General features: G+C 46.1%; 1 protein-coding gene across 2 annotated transcripts in view; it reads left to right on the plus strand.

The window, feature by feature from the left end:
- The window catches only part of GLG1 (golgi glycoprotein 1), a 154213-nt gene extending 143597 nt beyond the window's left edge, over nucleotides 1-10616 (plus strand). The window contains exons 21-27 of one of the 2 annotated variants that reach the window (XM_061174355.1): nucleotides 548-690; nucleotides 883-984; nucleotides 1921-2028; nucleotides 3753-3873; nucleotides 4503-4609; nucleotides 5730-5893; nucleotides 6910-10616. In XM_061174355.1, the coding sequence (XP_061030338.1) occupies nucleotides 548-690; nucleotides 883-984; nucleotides 1921-2028; nucleotides 3753-3873; nucleotides 4503-4609; nucleotides 5730-5893; nucleotides 6910-6985 (821 nt within the window). In that variant the 3' untranslated portion in view covers nucleotides 6986-10616. Of the gene's footprint in view, nucleotides 1-547; nucleotides 691-882; nucleotides 985-1920; nucleotides 2029-3752; nucleotides 3874-4502; nucleotides 4610-5729 lie in introns of both variants that reach the window. The other variant, XM_061174354.1, reaches the window with a different exon arrangement.
- Nucleotides 10617-19131: the final 8515 nt, after the last annotated feature.

Below are 19131 nucleotides of genomic sequence, written 5' to 3' on the forward strand. Positions count from 1 at the left end.
AGGAGAATATATGGGTAATCTGTTTTAGAACAGAGAAATTTAATCTCTGAGTTGCAAGACCTTGTAACTTAGTGGTCAAGTTGAGTTGGATATTCTGTTCTCAGAATTTTCAAAAATATGTATCATGGGGAAGGTTGCCGATGTCTGCTTGATTTTTGTGAGGACTGCTTAGAATGTTGGCCTCAATAGATCCTGCAGAGCTGCTGCGGAGTAGGTTTCCTGGGGGTCTCCACGTCTGCTCTTCCACCACAGTATATTGCTGAGTTAAAACAGTGTGTTGAGGGAGTTCCCTGGTGGCCTAGTAGTTAGGATTCCGGGCTTTTACTGCCGTGGCCCGGGATCAATCCCACAAGCCGCAGGACATGGCCAAAAATAAAATAAAATAAAACAGTGTAGTGAGAGCTCAGTAAACATTTACCGAATAAATAAATCAGTGGTTTATTAGTGGTCATTGACGTAATATTGCCCCCTTTGGGTAAGTGGATCGCAAAACATTTGTGAATCCAGGTGGAGTGTTTTCTCATGTGCTTATTACTTTCTGCTCTAGATTACCGCTTAAACCCTGTGCTAAGGAAAGCCTGTAAAGCTGACATTCCTAAATTCTGTCATGGTATCCTGACTAAGGCCAAGGATGATTCGGAGTTAGAAGGTCAAGTCATCTCTTGCCTCAAGTTGAGATATGCTGACCAGGTAAGCTGCCCTGGGCTTTCCACAGAGGTGTACTTATGGAACCTCCACTAGTCCTGGCAGTTTTTTCTTTGGAGGTCCTTAGCTTGCTGTTACTTTCCCCAAGACCTTTTTGCACACCTTCCCCAAACCAGGGCCCAGATAAAAAGCTGACATGTTCTAATAGGCTGACATATTCTCCCTTGTCACATGTAGCGCCTCTCTTCAGACTGTGAAGACCAGATCCGGATTATTATCCAGGAGTCTGCTCTAGATTACCGACTCGATCCTCAGCTCCAGCTACACTGCTCAGATGAGGTAGGATTTGGGGACAAAACTGGTTGTGAACAGAGCTGGTCAGAGAAGTTTTTACTGGAGAAAAGTTCTTTAGTCTGTTTCCCTTCAGCCCTGAATCCAGGGCTCTTCTAGGCTCTCCACTGTCTGAGTTCCTGGTTCTGTGTAACACTGAATTTGGTTTGTCCTTAGTCCTATCACTATTCAGTTTTGATTCCATATTTCTCTATTGAACAGCGTTTATCTGTCTACGTCTAGTTTGTTCTTCCCTCTCCTTATTCTGATGTTCAATGCAAACACTCCCAACACTTGCCAGAAGGATAAAAGTGCTCCTGTAATACCTCTAACGAAGTGCCAGTCCTTGGATATTATTTGACTTTCTAGCTAGAAAAGGTCATGTAGTGAACCTTATTCAACATATGTCCATTTTATGGGAACATAGCTAAAGATATTTCAAAAAAGCTTACTCATAAAGCTGTCCAAAGAAGGTTAAATTTTTAACTGTGCTGCAGGCTGTGTGTCAGGACCCCTTTGTGTGTGTGTGTGTGTGTGTGTGTGTGTGTGTGTGTGTGTTTCCAAGTTGTGTAGCTGGGTTGACCCTGAACCTCTGTCAATGTCAAGCATTTGCTTTTAGGATTTTACTTGGCTGTATGACCTTCCTCTTGAGGAATCAGAGAGTAGCCTTCTTTGTGACCAGCCCTGGGACAGTCTGACTCAGGTCTTGGGGTTGACAGCATGAAGATACATGTATTGACTGTTTTTCAATTCTGTGCCAGTCCTTGTGAAGGAGAACAGAGCCTGGCATCCCATATGGGAGGGAGGGGAGTGAAATCCACCAGGAATCCGTTTGAGAAGAGCCCCGGGCACATGTGTGGGAGGATCTCCAATCGACATGCTTCAGAGACCAAGGTGTCTCGTGACAGTAGGGGTGCCCTTGTTTTTTGTGTGTGTCCTGAACAGATTGCCAGTCTATGTGCCGAAGAAGCAGCAGCCCAGGAGCAGACAGGTCAAGTAGAGGAGTGCCTCAAGGTTAACCTGCTCAAAATCAAAACAGAAATGTGTAAAAAGGTAACTACCGTCAGTCACCATTTTCTCTCACTTGCTTTTCTCTCCTCTTCCTCTTAAAGCTATAGTCTGTACATCTTAGTGATAAAATCTAAACCTTTCTTCCCAGAATTCTATCCTGTTCCCTCTTACCAAACTAATTTGCCTTTTGACCATTAATTGTAACTTAAATAGTCTTTCACGTGTACTAATTACTTGTGAATATGTCTCATCCCCATGACTAGACCATTGTTTAAGGTCATTGTTTAAGTGCTATGCCAAAGTAAAATGTCAATTCCAATATATCAATAAGTGTACTGCATTCGTAAAAGTCAATGAAACTACAAATTCAGTTCATTTCAGAAACATCACATAAAAACAAATTTATCAAAATATGATAGCTGGGGCTTCCCTGGTGGCGCAATGGTTAAGAATCCTCCTGCCAGTGCAGGGGACACGGGTTTGAGCCCTGGTCCAGGAAGATCCCACATGCCATGGAGCAACTAAGCCCGTGCGCCACAACTACTGAGCCTGCCCTCTAGAGCCCACGAGCCACAACTGCTGAGCCTGCGTGCCACAGCTACTGAAGCCTGCGCGCCTAGAGCCCATGCTCTGCAACGAGAGAAGCCACCGCAAAGAGAAGCCCGCGCACCGCAACAAAGAGTAGCCCCCGCTCACCACAACTAGAGAAAGCCCACGTGCAGCAACGAAGACCCAACGCAGCCAAAAATTAATTAATTAATTTAAAAAAAAAAAGATAGCTAAGCATGCATTATCTTACAAAATTGAAAGTGAAATAATATATTTGATCTTTTTTAAAAAGCTTTATCTCTTTTTGGAAAAGTGTTTCAATGATATTACTGAGTCACTGTGAATATTGTGTGTAGATATTTTCATCCGCTAAAAATGTTTCTAATTCCACATGATCTGAGGAGTGGTAGGAGTTGGCTAAAGGCTAAATCCAGATATTTTCCTTTGAATACTTTTTCATCAAATTATCCCGTTTAACTTCAAGGAGGACTTTTTGAACAACATTTCAGCTTTTTTTTGTTTTTGTTTGTTTGTTTTATTGTTGTTTTACAGTCTGTGAAGTGCAAAGTAATTTTTACTTAAGAAAGCAATTTTTGACTGTCTTTACCTGCTATAATTTCATCATGTATAAATGGAGAGTCTGCAGAGTTGATTTCAGTTCTATCATGTTTATATTCCTGTTGTTCAGAACATGTTTAAACTCAAATAAGAATTATTCTTGGAGTAGAAGTTATGCTCTGTCAGTTCTTTCTTTCCTTTTGAGGATAATGGAAGTAAAGTGAAACATTCTGCAAATGCACCTTTCTGTTTGGGAATTTTAATATAGCTTATTACTCTCATTTTCAATTTTCACATTTTCAGACTTCTAAAGTAACAAAATAACTGCATTAAATCAATATAAACACTAACACTTAGTATTTAATAATATAGCATACCAGAGTGCCCAAAACCCAATTCTGATCTTAAACTTGCCTCGCTTTGCTTATTAGCAAACAGCTCTGCATACACTAGGTCCCCAAATTGTATTTATTGAATTAAATTGGATGCTAACAGTCTGCGTTCTTTGCATCATCACCACGTTGCCACCTATCTCAGAGTAGCCTCTGTTGGCTTAATCGTCCCTCCTTGACTTTTCTGTTTGTATGTAAAGTATTTACAGACAACAGATCTGATGTATTTCCTCTATAAAAGCTCTCTCTATGATCTTCCCTTCCTAGGAAGTGTTAAACATGCTGAAGGAAAGCAAAGCAGACATCTTTGTGGACCCAGTTCTTCATACAGCTTGTGCCCTGGACATTAAACACCACTGTGCAGCCATCACCCCTGGCCGAGGGCGTCGTAAGTCACGGTGTTCACTCTGACCCTGTCTGAACTATCTTGGGAGGAGCAAAGACTCCCTCTGAGGCATCAGTTCCAGCTACTCTGTTCTGTAGCTGCAGCTCAACCATAGACAGCACCCACTGGGGGCCTGGTTGATGCCTTTGTGGCAAAGTGAGTTTAGGAGTAATCCTGCTGCAGGTTTGAACTGATAGAGCCATGACCCGAGGTAAAGATTTGATGACAAGAGAAAGTTGAGTTATTTATCAGGGAGGCAAAAGTTAAGCTATCATCATGGCCCTCTTCCCTGCCTTGTCCAACCTTGAACAGCTTCATCAGCTTCCCCAGTGGCCACAGTGGGCTCAGCAGACAGGTTCTGTGTGAGGTGGAACCTGGGCAGGTATATGGTTGTTTCTGAGCCACGTGTGTCCAATGAAAAAAATGAGAGAGGTTTTAAGAGAGACTCTGGACAGCCAACCTTAAATATTCTTCTCCATGTTAGATCTTGGGTTAAGTGTCCTTGAAGGGGTTTAACTTTGTATAGCCTCCAGATCTGAATTCTCTGATGGTTAGGTACCCTTCTCCCCATCCTTACCGAAATTTCTGTTCTGTACAGCTTCAGACGCTTCTTATCCCTTTCCCTTGCACAGAAATGTCCTGCCTTATGGAGGCCCTGGAGGATAAGCGGGTGAGGTTACAACCTGAGTGCAAAAAACGCCTCAATGACCGGATTGAAATGTGGAGTTACGCAGCAAAGGTAATGACCACGAGAATCTCCTGATGTGGCGTCTCCTCTATCAGTTTCCCAGGTCTCTTTGAGATACTTCACTGGCCTCCTTGTCCTTGTTGTGAGACTGGCAGTAGGTTTATTTGAAAAAATCTCTCAGTGCACCATAAGACGCCTGGGCCCTGTGAGCCTGGAGCCATCATCTCCAGATAGCACAGCAGAGACATTAATTAGTCCCTTCTTTCGTCATTGGTTTCCGCTTTTGAGCCGCCAAGCATTGCTTCACAGTGACTCCACTGCTAGTTTTTTGTTGGCAAATGTTGGTGCTTAAATCACATTAATCTGGAGCCTCCTTGCTCTGTTCTGAGTACATGAATGAGCATAGAAGCAGCCCAGACCTCTCTAGGCTGGACCCTTTTCAGCACCCAGGCTAAGTTGAGACTCAACAGAACAGGTCTGTGTGCACCTGGGGAACCTTTTGGTCCTGATTCTGCCATAGTAGCCTACCATAGAGGTCCACCGGAGAAAGCACTGAGGAAAACTGAGGATGAAAACTGGTTAGACTCTGAGTGTCCACAATTGGGGGAGTGATTAAGTATATTCAGTCAGCATAAGTCATGTTTGCAAGTTGTTTTTGGTGGGGGGGATGCTGATGATATGATGGTGATTGGAAACAAGTCACAACAGAGAATTAGCACCCGACAGAATCTCAACTTTTCTCTTTGTTTTTAAAAAGACAGCAACATATGAAGCAAATAAATCAAAATATGTAAGAACCTGTGACCTTGTGCAAGTCACTTAACCACTTCCCACCCCTTGGGCCTCCGGGTCTTCATCTGTAATGTGGTAAAATCTACGTCCCAGGATTAATGTGAGGACTAAACGATTGAAACATGCTGAGCCCTTTGCCATCACACCATCAGGTCCTCAGTGTGAGAGCTGTTACTACGTGGGCGGCAGTGATCACTGTGATGAATTGTATGATCAGGAAAAACAGTTGTAGCTCGGTGTTTGATTTTCTTGCCCGTTGCCCTCCTCTCTCCCCAAAAGAAATGACCTAAGTTACAGTAGGAGTCCAGGGGGGCAAGTTAGAGCAAGCATTGTCCCAGCCCACTTCTCTCAGAGGACGATGCCCCTGTGTGTTTTCCAGGTGGCCCCAGCGGATGGCTTCTCTGACCTCGCCATGCAAGTGATGACATCCCCTTCCAAGAACTACATCCTCTCTGTGATCAGTGGGAGCATCTGCATATTGTTCCTGATCGGCCTGATGTGTGGACGCATCACCAAACGAGTGACACGCGAGCTCAAGGACAGGTAGAGCCACCTTGAGCGCCAGAGGAACTGCCCGTCCAGTGCCCAGTTTGTACAGCCCTCCTGTATAGCGTACCCACTCACCTCGTCCTTCTGCGAGGTGACACCAACACCCATGTTAGAGCAGCAGCAGGTATCCACCGCATTGTCCCATCTCAGACTTCACCCATGTCCATGGTATCCTCCTCCTCGACCATTTGTGCAGCAGCTGGCCGCTTTGGGTATTGCCTTTGTTGGCAAACTCGGGTTTACCTGCCCATAGACAAGTCTCATACCGATGGAACTACCAATACTTCCAGAACCAACTCACCTGACCTGCAACTCAAATGATTTTTTTTTTAAAAAACACCAAAAAAAAAAAAAAAGAAATTTTTAAAGAAAAAAATGTATATAGTAACACATCTCCTCCAGGCTTGATATGAGCAATGGGGTTATTTCTTCTGTGCGACGGTGTAAAATGAAGGCAGGACTTTAGAGGGGAAACACACCACCCAATATGCTATAACTGGGATGTCTTGCTTACTTCTCAAAAGCACCTTTGGCCCACGTCAGGGCCATGGACTTCACCGAGTAGTGGGAAACGGCTAACCAGCCCGCTTTGGGTCTTGTTTTCTTCTGCTGAAACAGTGATGCCTTCCAGTTCCTACCCTAGTAGAGCCACTGCTGGTCAAGACCCCACAGCCGTGGGTATTTGTGTGATCTCCTCACCCCAGTGAAGTAGAGCATGAGCTTCCCTAGGCCGAGGGCAGATGGCTTGGAGAGGGGATCAGAAGTGTGTGCAGCTGGTCAGCCCACTGATCTGCACGGAGAGGCTGGACCCTGAGGCCCAAGGCAGAGCGTCCCAGTGACCTGCCTCCTCCAGGGCAGTGCAGGGCTCAAGCCGCATTCAGATTGATCCTGCTGGGGCGGCAGTTCCTCCAGAAGTCCTCCGCTTCACCGGGAGGCCATGACTATGGGGGGATGGAGCTCAGGGCAGGAAGGAGGAGCAGGGGATTGATTCACTTGGCTTTATTTTTCAGGCAACAATACAGGTCAGAGACAATGGCTTATAAAGATTTAGCGTGGTCTCAGGGTGTGACTGGCAGTCCAACCTGACCTTTCTGCAGGTTCAAGGCCACCTTCCCAGACAAGCTCCTTTAGGCCTCTACATGGAGAGGGTGTGGAAAGTTACTACATTAAAAGATGGAGGCGTTTCTCCGTTTTTTCTTTTCTATCCATTTGCTGCATACACCCACTACAGTAGGCATTGGCTAAATGTTGTACTTTGATGATTCATCAGTCTTTCCCGAATCTGAGCTTTATGGAAGCAATATTCCTGACCATCCCTCGTCCCTCCAGTGTAGAGATGACAGGCTTGGAGTATAAAAAGGGAGGAGTGCAGGCGTCACAGTTCAACTTGGTGCACCTGGACTTGAGTTTGGGGCATGGAATCCAGTGGCTGCACAAGAGGGCGGCGTGTACAGTAGAAGATATATTTATATAATATATATTTTATTAACCTGTTAGACATCCACAAAGTATTATAAATCACGTGCCTAAAACTGTCCACATAGACCATGCTCCGTTCCTTGCCCTGCCCCTCTTTGCCACTGTCCACACATGCTGAGGGACCTCCCCACATTTGTCTCCCCTGGAATGTGTTCAGTACAAAGTGGGTCAGTTTGTGGGTCGGTTGATCCAAATGACTCCTTGTCTAACCTGACTGACATATATTTGAATACTGTGGTTTTCTTTTTCTTTCTTTTTCCTTTTTACTACCCTTCCTGGAGGCAGTGGGTTCTAGAAGCTGCATATCCCCCCTGCCTAGGGTACTCCAAGTCATGAAGGGGAGCTTCTAAGCTGCTTGGTCCCCCAAGTCCTGCTCTTAGGGTCTTCCTGATTCTCAGCAACCGTCCTGGGGTTCTTCAGCCTCATAAAACTTGAAACTCTCGGAGTCCGAGCAGCACCCCCTCCTACCACCACTTCTGGACTGAACTGAGCTGACCTAGGTAGTCCGCCTCCAGGGGCTCCTCCCTGGGTGGTGGGGTCTGGGATCGAGGACCGGGGATATATCTGTACACAGGCCCCCACTGACATGTCTGATGTGGTTTACAGGATAGAATGACTGTTGCCTGTTTGATGAGAGTGGGAGTAGCATTCTCCATCTCTGCAGTCTCCCTCCCAGTGTGTGTAAAACATCTCCGTAGTTTAATGTGTCCTGATACTTTTGTTCTTTCTGAACTGAGAGATGATCTCAATTGTCTGCAGCAGATCTGGAAGTTTGAAAAGGAGTTTGATTCTTGAAACATTTGTCATCTTTAGAAATGATCCGGATAGATAGAAGGCATAACTCTGCTGGTATCTTTGATTGCTCGTTGTCAGAAAACATTTCACCATCCGACTTGGAATAGTTTCAGTGACTGGTTTTTAGCATAGTTTCATATGACTGAGCAGTTTCCTACATCCAAGGGGCCCAGCACCATCTGAAACTACGGCCCAGCTATATCCATTCTGTACCTCATTGGTGTAACAAAACAGGTTCTGGGGCACCTCTGGTTACTGAACTCATAGGTCACTCTTGGGTAAATCAGCTAGTCAACAATTAGTCAAGAAGAAACCATGGCCCTAGTGGAGCTGATGACAGACCTGTGTCCTTTACCTCTTCTTCTGATGTCTAGCCCATGAACAATAACATAAGCAGCAGGTAGGGTTTTTGTCCAAGGCCAAGGCTCCAAGCACTTGCTGAAGATTACAGTAGCCAGAGAACTCATCAGGCCTTGTCAGCTCACTCCAGTGTCTCAGAGACTCAGACTTAGTGTCTCTACAACACCCCAGAGGTGCCAGGAGGTCAGTCTCTGGGCTGTAGGCCCTGCAGTGCAGGAGATCAGAAATCTGAGCAGAACGTCAAGAACAAGGCTGTCTTCTCCCTGCATCGGAGTTTCTCACACAGAAGGGTGGCTGTGGGAGTGAGACCTTGACCCTGGTGCATCCCTGGCCTTCCTCTGCTATTGCTGCTGTCCCAAGAGAAGTCTGCTAGCAAGATGCTCTGAGGTGGGAGCCATCGCACGGGCTTGGGTTCACTCCAGCAGGAAAGCCCTCCTTCTTAGCGTTCCCTAAAATTCTGGTACCACTACCAGGCCCAGTGCTGTGGATCCCATCAGCTTGTTCTGAGCCATTGCATCCTTAGAAGCGAGGGGAATTCTAATACTGAGTGAGCAGGTGTTGACTTGTATTCATTGCAGGCCTTTGACTGTCTCACATCCTGCATGTATTCTTCTTGGGGACGTTGGGGAAGGAGGGAGATTCTGCTTTCCTAGGTGTGACAGGAAATTACCATCAGATTTCATTTCTTCCTGTTTCCTGAGGTCAAGTAACAAGAGAAGCCAGTAGTAAAGAGTCGTAGGATCATTTACGTTTTATCAGACAGAGTGCTGACTTCCCTCCACCTTCCCAAAAGAAGATTCACTCTCCTATATGAGCCTGACTTCTGCGCCACCTCCAGGCTTGTGGTACCACTTCTATCCTAAAGATCCCCACTAGCGTGAGTCACCCAGGGAGGGGTAGGTTGCTTTGTGGGACCTCCTTACCTGGTCTCAAGTTCCTCTGAGAAAAGGCCTCCCCATCCCATTTCTTCCCTCCCCCACCAAAAAGTAAAAGTTTTCCGCATATAACTTACTCTAAGCAAGCAGATACAGAGAAGGAACCTGGAGTAGGGACCCTTAGAAGCCAGCCAACACAGCCTGACACGTTCAAACTAAATTTGGGCCATAGAACAAAAAGAAGAATATGGCTTTTTGAATCACGTGCATTTTGGTATGTTTACTTATATTTCTGATTCTTCGGAATTTAAAAAACCTCAAAGACTCCTTTTATTTATTCTCACCATTTGGACAGCACCTAAGTAATTTTATAAAATACAGCATTCCGGTGCCCTGAGTTTCCCCCAGGCCTTTAGGGAGACTCCACTCCTAAATCACCTCTTCCCCACTGGTCTTCAGTTCCCAAAGGGCCTGGGGCCAGAGCTGATGTTCTGGTCTCCATCTCTCTCTCTCTCTCTCTCTCTCTCTCTCTCTCTCTCTCTCTCTCACTTGTCTTTGGTTGGTCATCTCTCCAACTACACTCCTCTTGGTCCTCCTCTCCCCTAGGACCAGGGTCACATGTCGGGGCGATCAAGTTTGAAGCCGAACCCCCCTTCCTGCCCAGACCTCAGACAGAAGGTCAGTCGTTAGCAAACCGAGACTGACTCTTCAGTGACGGGCTCATCCGAGCCATCTAGTGAGATTGCTGTGGAGACCCAGGGGCTGTTTGTCATCTGGAGCACAGAGGCGGGACTGTCTGCTCGGGCTGGTAGTGGCAGGATCCTGACGGTGGTTTCCTCTCCTTCTCCCCTCCCAAGATCTGCCACAGCGCACAGGTAGGGGTGTTGGGATACTTGCAGTGGAGGAATCTCCTTGGGCAAGGAGAAAATTCAGATAGTGCCTCTATATTCTGTTTTGCCTTCCCCCCAACATAGAATTGACAACTGGACCCCAGAGCCCAGCAGGCCCTGTACCACACATGCTAGATGGTTTGAACAGGTCCCCTGTCAGACTGAGGGGCACTAGAGTGAGTGACCGACAGGAGGGGCTGGCAGCCCGAGGCTTCCTGAGCGGCTTCTCCCAACACCATGTTCCCAGGTCAATCGAAGCGGGAAAACAGACTGTACAGCAAATGCTGTGTGAGATCTTAGGCCTTTAACTTTTTTTTTTAAGAAGGAAAAAAAGAAAAGTAAAACTAACAAGCCTCTTTTGTAAATGGTTTTCCTTTCTATGTATAAAATCCTGGCAGTTTCTTGTTTTTACATGTTCATGCTGTGTAATTTTGAGATGTTACTGAGATTCTGAACATAATGTGCATTTTTTTCTGTACAGATGAAATGGGAGAATTTAATAAAGAGTTTGCAGGTTTTTACTTGTTAAATTTTCTCTGTGGTGACTGGGAGGACTCTCCTCCAACCACATGCTCTGCTGGAAGAAGTCTCCGGAGCTGTGAGCACTGACTGTAAACTTGCCACTGATGCTCAGAAACTTACTGTTAGAATGTCCGTGTTCTTGGCTAATTAGGTCAAACAGAGTAGGACCATAGGCCTTTACAGGAGAGCTGGAAGCCAGATCTGGGGTTTTCTGACTCTCAATCTCATGTGTCCAGAATTGTTCATTCTACTGATGTGTTTAAGCCATGTCATGAGGCTCCTTCCTGGGGGGAACACATACCTGGACTTCTCCTTACAGATGTGACACATGCATGGCACCTGGTCTCTGATGGCCGCCTTCCCATTCAGGCCCAGAACTAGGCCACATTTATTTTCTGGGCCCTGCTGTGTCCGCGTTTAGTCAGTGCTTGCCTCCCCCTTCCAACAACCCAGCCCTGAGGTCAGTGACCTCATGACACCCTTCCCGAACCTTGTCTTCTACCTCCTCTACTCTCAGCAAAGCCGATTTGCATCCGGCTGTTAAAAAGTAACAGCTTAAGGAATTGCATGGTAGCAACGATTTCTTTAAGTAGTAATGGCTGTACTAATATTCAAGTAATGAAATGGGATGTTCAGTGAGAAAGGAGGGGTAACCTGGAACCCAGGGTTTCTTCTCAGAACTCCTCAAATCCATTTTCAGCAACTGTCACTTAGGAGATAGTAGGCCTAGGTGTACAGTGGACATGGGAGAAGGTGAAGAGTAGAAGAAGAAAGGAGGGAGGGGTTGAGGGGCATTTTTGAGTCCCAATGTGAATATTCCTTTATCTAGGAGGCTCAGGGCAGCCGTCAGCCCTGAATGTGTGCCCTGGAGAGGCTACCCTGCTTTGGTGTAAGTGTAGGACATGAGCTGTGGGTTCAGGCTCCTCGTCACCTGAATCTCTACACGGGAGAAGTGGCTCCCCAGCCAAGCTGCCCTCAGCCCCCTGAGGGGACACCACAGCAGTGAATGGGTTACGTGTTGCCCGGCTGACACCTTAGTCTCTGAATGAATTGCCCCACTCCCAAATTTTGTGTGTGATTTTTCTGGTAAAAGATCCTTGGCCAACTTCAATCCTCAGAGGCGTTTGGCCCCTGTTTTCCAAAGGGACTAAGAACAAAAGAGTTTTAGGCAAAAAGGGGAGAAGCTTAACTGTCCAAGTCTCTCACTTAGATGAAAAAGTGAGGTGCAGGGACTTCCCTGATGGTGCAGTGGTTAAGAATCCGCCTGCCAATGCAGGGAACTACGGGTTCGAGCCCTGGTCCAGGAAGATCCCACATGCCGCGGAGCAACTAAGCCCGTGCACCACAACTACTGAGCCTGTGCCCTACAGCCCGTGAGCCACAACTACTGAGCCCATGTGCTGCAACTGCTGAGCCCATGTGCTGCAACCAGTGAAGCCCGTGCTCCAAGAGCCCATGCTCCGCAACAAGAGAAGCCACCGCAGTGAGAGAAGCCCGCGCACCACAACAAAGAGTAGCCCCAGCTCGCCGCAACTAGAGAAAGCCTGTGCGCAGCAATGAAGACCCAACGCAGCCAAAAATAAATTTAAAAAAAGAACGAAAAAGTGAGGTGCAGAGGCGGGGAGGGACTTGTTTTCACATATAGCTGATTAGCAGCAAAACGAGAGTGTCTGCCCCTGCCATATGCTTTTTCTCTGACTAGCCAGATTGGCTTTGGGACCTGTGTGACCAAACTAAAACTCCAGCCCTCATCCAGCTCTGGGCAGAAGCTGCTGACCTGACCCCAGAGCCTGCAGACCCTGGACAGGCCTCCCTTGGGAGCTCTTGACCTTGGTCCTGGGTTCCCACCTCCCTTGCTCAAAACAACAACCCGCAGCACAGCAGTGTCTTCTCAAATTACTTGTTAACTACAGAGAGAAAAAAAGTAATTTACAGTGGAGAAGACACAGCTATACCAGGTGATCCACGTTAACATCAAGAGGAACAGAATGAACAGACATCACGTGCCTCCTGATATAATGTACTGAGGACACAATGTCCTTTCTGTCGTCTCCCTGTGAAAAGAGCAGAGCCTGAATCCAATCATAACGAAACATTGGACAAACCCAAACTGAGCAACATTCTACAAAATAACTGCCCTGCACTCAATCATGAAAGATAACGACTAAGGAATTGTTCCAGATTAAAGGTGGCTGAAGAGGGACATAATAACTAAATGCAGTGTGTGATCTGGACCAGAAAAAAAATGTTTTGTTACCTAACACACATCTGAGGTAACCTTTTTGGAGAATTGGGTCACTAGGTTTTTAAGGCTGCCTCTCCACTACTGAGACCAGGGGGCCAACAGCAGTTCTTACTTTGTAATAATTTGATGCAACCAATAAAGAAGCCTTAAACATGAAAAAAAACTTTTTTTGACCATTGTATTGTGTTACACTAAGACTGATGGTTGACTTCGAATCAGAAATGATGGAAGTCAGAAGACAGTGAAAAGACATTTAAAGTCTTGGGGTGATGAAAAAAAACTGCCAATGTAGAATTTTTTTTACCTAATGAAAATAACCTTTAAAATAAAGATGTTCTCAGATAAAAGCTTAGAGAATTTGTCACTATGAGACTTGCACAAAAGGAATCCTAAAGGAAAATCTTCAAGCAAAAGAAAATGATCCTAGATGGAAATATGGAAATGCATGAAGGAGGAGCACTAGAAAAGGTAAATATGTGCTTAAATATAAGCAAAAATTTAAATAATATATATTAATTTTAGTGAAATTTAAAATTAAAAATAAATTAAAATTTTTTTAAATTAAAAAATATATAAATATTGTACAAAACAATAGAAATGTCTTTAAAATATATGTTGACTTAAAATGTCTTTAAAAAAAAAAACACACAAACGTTGGTAGGAGGCAAGTGAAGTTGAAGTGCTCTAAAGTTCTAGCCTTACTGGAGAAGTGATCAAAGTAATGTATTAGACTATTAAGTCAAATGCTTTGGTGTGGGGGTAAATTAGGAGTTTGGGGTTAAAATATACACACTATATAGAATAGATAACCAACAAGAACCTATTGTATAGCACAGGGGAGTATACTCAATATCTTGTAATAACCTATAATGGAAAAGAATCATATATATCATGGAAACTGAAATGCAGACTACAGTGAGATCAGCTGCACACACACCTGAATGGCTAAAATGAAAAGACAATGTTTCGTTTTGGCAAAGATGTGAAACCACTGGAATCCTCATACATACGTATTTTATCTGTTTTTGTTCATATTCCAAAATCAGAAGGAAATATTTGAAACCAATAGTAGCAGAGTGTGGGTTTACGATTATGGGAGGTCTTTTAACTTTTAATATTTCTCCTCCTGTTTAATTGTATTTTTCATGCTTTAATCAGACAAAAATGTTCAAGTTTCTCATTTTGAGAAGAACAAGCCCCTTTCGCACCACACACAAACACCAAGGCCCAGAACCTAAGGACCTCTCACCTTCATCTCTCCCGGCCTTCCAGCCACGCTCACCACTGATGCTGCCGGCTCAGAACCTCGACAGTCCTCCCCACCATCCTCTCCCTACCCCCTTCCGTCACCCCTCCAGGGCCCTCCGTCTTAGTCCTTGGCCTCTCTCTCCCTCACCCTCTCTCCCATCAGGGCCAGGGTCCGTCTTTGCTGAGGGCGGCTCAGTTTCCCCCGGTCTCAGTTCCCGAAGGAGAACGAGGAACAGACCCCGCCCCCTGCCCCTTCGCAGCCGGGCTCCACCAGCACGCACCCTCTGTCTCTGGTCCTGCAGGTTCCTCTCCCACCCAGCCTCCCTCCACCAAAGCCTGCGGAGCCCAGGTCTGCTTTGCCTGCCGCCTGGGTGGCGCCCAGCCTCCCGGCTGCTCCCGCTGACCCCTCTCCCCTGCTCCAGCCCATCCTCCACCAGAACTCCACCACCTTCGCCAGGCCCACCCACCCAGACCTGCAGTGGCTCCCGTGCCTGCTGACCGCCGCCCCCTCCCCAGGTCGGCTCCCTGACCTGCTTGCTGTGTGACTGTGGATAACCCCGTGTCACCTATGCAGTGGGGGGTGTAGAACCTACATCACAGACTTGTCAGAAAGGGTAAAGGAGAGAACGTCTAGCGCGAGGTGGCTGTCTAATCAGTGTGGCCCACTCCTGCTATTTCTGTTAAGCTTCAGTGGACAGCATTGCAACAAGGTATCCCCCACTGCCCCCCCAGAGTACTGCCTCTCTGTGCCTGGTGCTGTTCCTCCACCCTTCAACTGCCCTTCCAAGCCTCCCCCAGCCCGTCCGTCCAGGTGCAGCCCTAGGAACCTCTCCCCTGCCCCCTGCCCTCCCATCCCTCAGGCCTGTGTTCTTCATGGGGGGTGGCAGTGAGGGGCCCACAGGGTTCTGCACCAGGATGCTGCCCTCCAGCCCATGGCCTCTGATACCCTCCCCAACCTAGGAGGCCCCTTCTTTATGGGCTCCTAAACCAGGATTTGTCTGTTGGGCAACCCACCCACCCCCCCATTAAAAAGGAGAAAGAGGCTAAGGATCTGGGGGTGGGGGGCTGGGAAACAAGGACCTCGCCTGAGACAGAGAAGAGCAGCCAAAGCCCCAGGGTCCAGCCAAGCTGGGAGACTGTGGCTCCTCTCAGAAGCTTTCCTTGGGTTACCATCTCCATATCTGCCCCGGGACAGAAGGCGCAGCGCTTCTCGAACTGAGCCCTCCTTGTCGGGGGCTTGGTATCTGCTTCCTCCCTAGGTATGGAGGGTGGGGGACAGACACAGGTGCCTCTCAGTTCAGCAGCCATGCCCCAGCCTCTGCCCACAGAGCCTCCTCCTCACTGCCTCTCCGTGTCGCTCTCTAAAGGGCGCCTCTGCTTCCTGATGGGTCCCAAGAAGTGGGCAGCAGTTTCTCTTACAGCTCAGTGGTAAAAGCCCCAAGGTTCGGTCATCAGAGACCTGAGGCACCCTTCCCTCCCAGGGACCAAGACCTCATGGTTCTGTGATAACAGTCAAGATCATCATCACCATCATCGTCATCATCATCATAGAAGATAATTGGCCACCTCATCTCCCCCTTGGGTTGGGTTGTTGGGAGGGCTCAAGGACAGTGCCTTGCCTGTTGGAAATACTTGGTGAATGAGGTAGGTTTGTGTTTTCCAAGATGGCCACCACAGCCTATCACCTCCCACGTGCCCTTCTTTCTTTTTTTTTTTCTTTTTTTTTAAATTTTTATTGGAGTATACTTGATTTACAATGTTGTGTTAGTTTCAGGTGTACAGCAAAGTGAATCAGTTATACATACATCCACTCTTTTTTTAGATTCTTTTCCCATATAGGCCATTACAGAGTATTGAGTAGAGTTCCCTGTGCTATACAGTAGGTCCTTATTAGTTATCTGTTTTATGTATAGTGGTGTGTGTATGTCAATCCCAATCTCCCAATTTATCCCTCCCCCCTTAACCCCTGGTAGCCATAAGTTTGTTTTCTACATCTGTGACTCTATTTCTGTTTTGAAAATAAGTTCATTTGCACCCTTTTTTTTAGATTCCACACATAAGCAATATCATATGATATTTGTCTTTCTGTGTCTGACTTACTTCTCTCAGTATGAAAATCTCTAGGTCTATCCATGTTGCAGCAAATGGCATTATTTTGTTCTTTTTTGTGGCTGAGTAATATGCCATTGTATATATGTACCACATCTTCTTTATCCATTCCTCTGTCGTTGGACATTTAGGTTGTTTCCATGTCTTGGCTATTGTAAATAGTGCTGCAATGAACACTGAGGGCATTTATCTTTTCAAATTATAGTTTTCTCTGGGTATATGCCTAGGAGTGGGATTGCTGGGTCGTATCGTAGCTCTATTTTTAGTTTTTTTAGGAACCTCCATACTGTTCTCCGTAGTGACTGTACCAATTTACATTCCCACCAGCAATATAGGAGGGTTCCCTTTTCTCCACACCCTCTCCAGCATTTATTGTTTGTAGATTTTTTGATGATGGCCATTCTGACCGGCGTGAGGTGATACCTCATTGTAGTTTTGATTTGCAGTTCTCTAGTAATTAGTGATGCTGAGCATCTTTTCATGTGCTTTTCGGCCATCTGTATGTCTTCTTTGGAGAAATGTCTATTTAGATCTTCCACCCATTTTTTGATTGGGTTGTTTGTTTTTTGATATTGAGCTGCATGAGCTGCACATGCCCTTCTTTCTTTTAACAACCTAATATTTTTTATTTTTAAAATTGGCCCACAGTAAACCACACATATCTAAAGTGTACAATTTGGTACAATTTAACATGTATACACCTGTGAAACCATCACCGCTATCAAGGTACTGAGCATATCCATCAACCCTAAGTTTTCTCATGCCCCTTTGTCATCCCTCCCTCTACCCCACCCCTAGCATCTCCATGCAACCACTGGTGTGCTTTCTTGTCACTACAGGTTAATTGCATTTTCTAGACTTTATATAAATTGAATATTACTGTGCATACACTTTTTTTTTCTGGCTTCTTCCACTCAGCATAATAATTTTGAGAGCCAGCCATGTTGTTGCATGGATCAACAGTGAATTCATTTTTTTTTAATTCAAAAATTTTTTTTAATTAAAAAAAAATTTTTTTTGGCTGCATTGGGTCTTCGTTGCTGCGCACGGGCTTTCTCTAGCTGCAGCGAGTGGGGGCTACTCTTCCTTGCGGTGTGCGGGCTTCTCATTGTGGTGGCTTCTCTTGTTGCGACTCTAGGCACACGGGCTTCAGTAGTTGTGGCACATGGGCTCAGTAGTTGTGGCTTGCGGGCTCTAGAGGGCAGGCTCAGTAGTTGTGGCACACGGGCTTAGTTGCTCTGTGGCATGTGGGATCTTCCTGGACCAGGGATCTAACCCGTGTCCCCTGCACTGGGAGGTGGATTCTTAACCACCACGCCACCAGGGAAGTCCGATAGTGAGTTCATTTTTATTGCTGAATTGTATTTCTCTGTATAGGTATACCATAATTTACTTATCCATTCGCCTGTTGATGGACATTTGGGTTGTTTCTCATTTTTGTTTACTTCAAATAAAGCTGCTATGAACATTCATGTGTAAATCTTTGTACGGACATCTGCTTTCATTGCTATCAGGTAAATAGCTTGGAATTGCGTGGCTGGGTCATATGGTAAGTGTATGTTTAACTTCCAAAGAAACTGCCAAGGATTTTCCAAAGCGGTTGTATGAGAGCACCCTTGACAACCCTGGGTATGGCAGGTCATTTTTATTTTAGACATTCTACTAGGTGTGTAGTGGTATCTCATTGTGGTTTTAATTTGCATTCCCCAATGACTAATGATGTTACCTGGGGTCACCAAGCTGGGAAGAAGCCGAGCATCGGCAGGGAGAAGCCCACATGTAGGTGTGCTGCTGAAGACCAGCCTCAGCTTGCAAGTGAGCAAACCCTCAGATGATCCCAGCTTCCAGCCTTCCAGCCACCCCTGCTGGTGCCACATGGGGCAGAAACAAGCTGATCCCACCAAGCCCTGCCCCAGCTGCAGATTCGTGGGCAAAGTAGATGATGGGTGTCATAAGCCTCTCTGTTTGGGGTGGCTTATGCAGCGGTGGCTAACTGAAACAGTGAGTCTGATAGCTGTGATGTGTCATTACTACTGACCTAGTTCTTTTCCTCCACATGTGGTTTATATTTGTCTTCTCAATAAACCCTCAGTTCCTAGAAGACAGACATCGGTTTCTTTCATTTCTGGAGTGCCAGCCCCAAAACCTTGCTCCTGACTGTCCTGCCCCCTCCCCCTGGCGACTCCCTCCTCCAGTCCTACCACATTCTCTCGTCTGTTACATCAGCTCCCTCTGACCCTTTGCCTTCTCTTAGCCACCTCCCCAGGGGGCAGAGTAGAGTGTTGAAGAGCTTAGGCTCTCCTGTTGGGCTGCCTGGATTTGAATCCTGTCTCTGCTCCTTCTTTTCGAAGCTGTAAGAAATTGACCAAATTCTTTAACCTCTCTGAGCCTCGATTTTACCTTCTAGAAAATGAAAACAGTAGCACCTACCGCAGAGGGTGGTGATGAGGCTTCAATGAGATGATGCATGTAAAGAACTTAGACTTGGCCTGGCGCCGCTACTGTTATTTTCACTATGGTGTTGTCTGATGCCTGTATGGATGTAAAAACACCTTCTCTCATTCTCTCTCAGGGAGCTCGTCTGCCCAGCCCCTGATGGAAAGGTGTCAGGTGTCTGGGTGGGAAGAGCTAACATCCGTTGTCCTAGGAGATTTACAAACATGAAATCACTTGCGTTTTTTTTTTTTTCTTTTTTATAAATTTATTTAT

Source organism: Eubalaena glacialis, chromosome 18 (genome assembly GCF_028564815.1).
Source record: "Eubalaena glacialis isolate mEubGla1 chromosome 18, mEubGla1.1.hap2.+ XY, whole genome shotgun sequence".
Classification (NCBI taxonomy): domain Eukaryota; kingdom Metazoa; phylum Chordata; class Mammalia; order Artiodactyla; family Balaenidae; genus Eubalaena; species Eubalaena glacialis.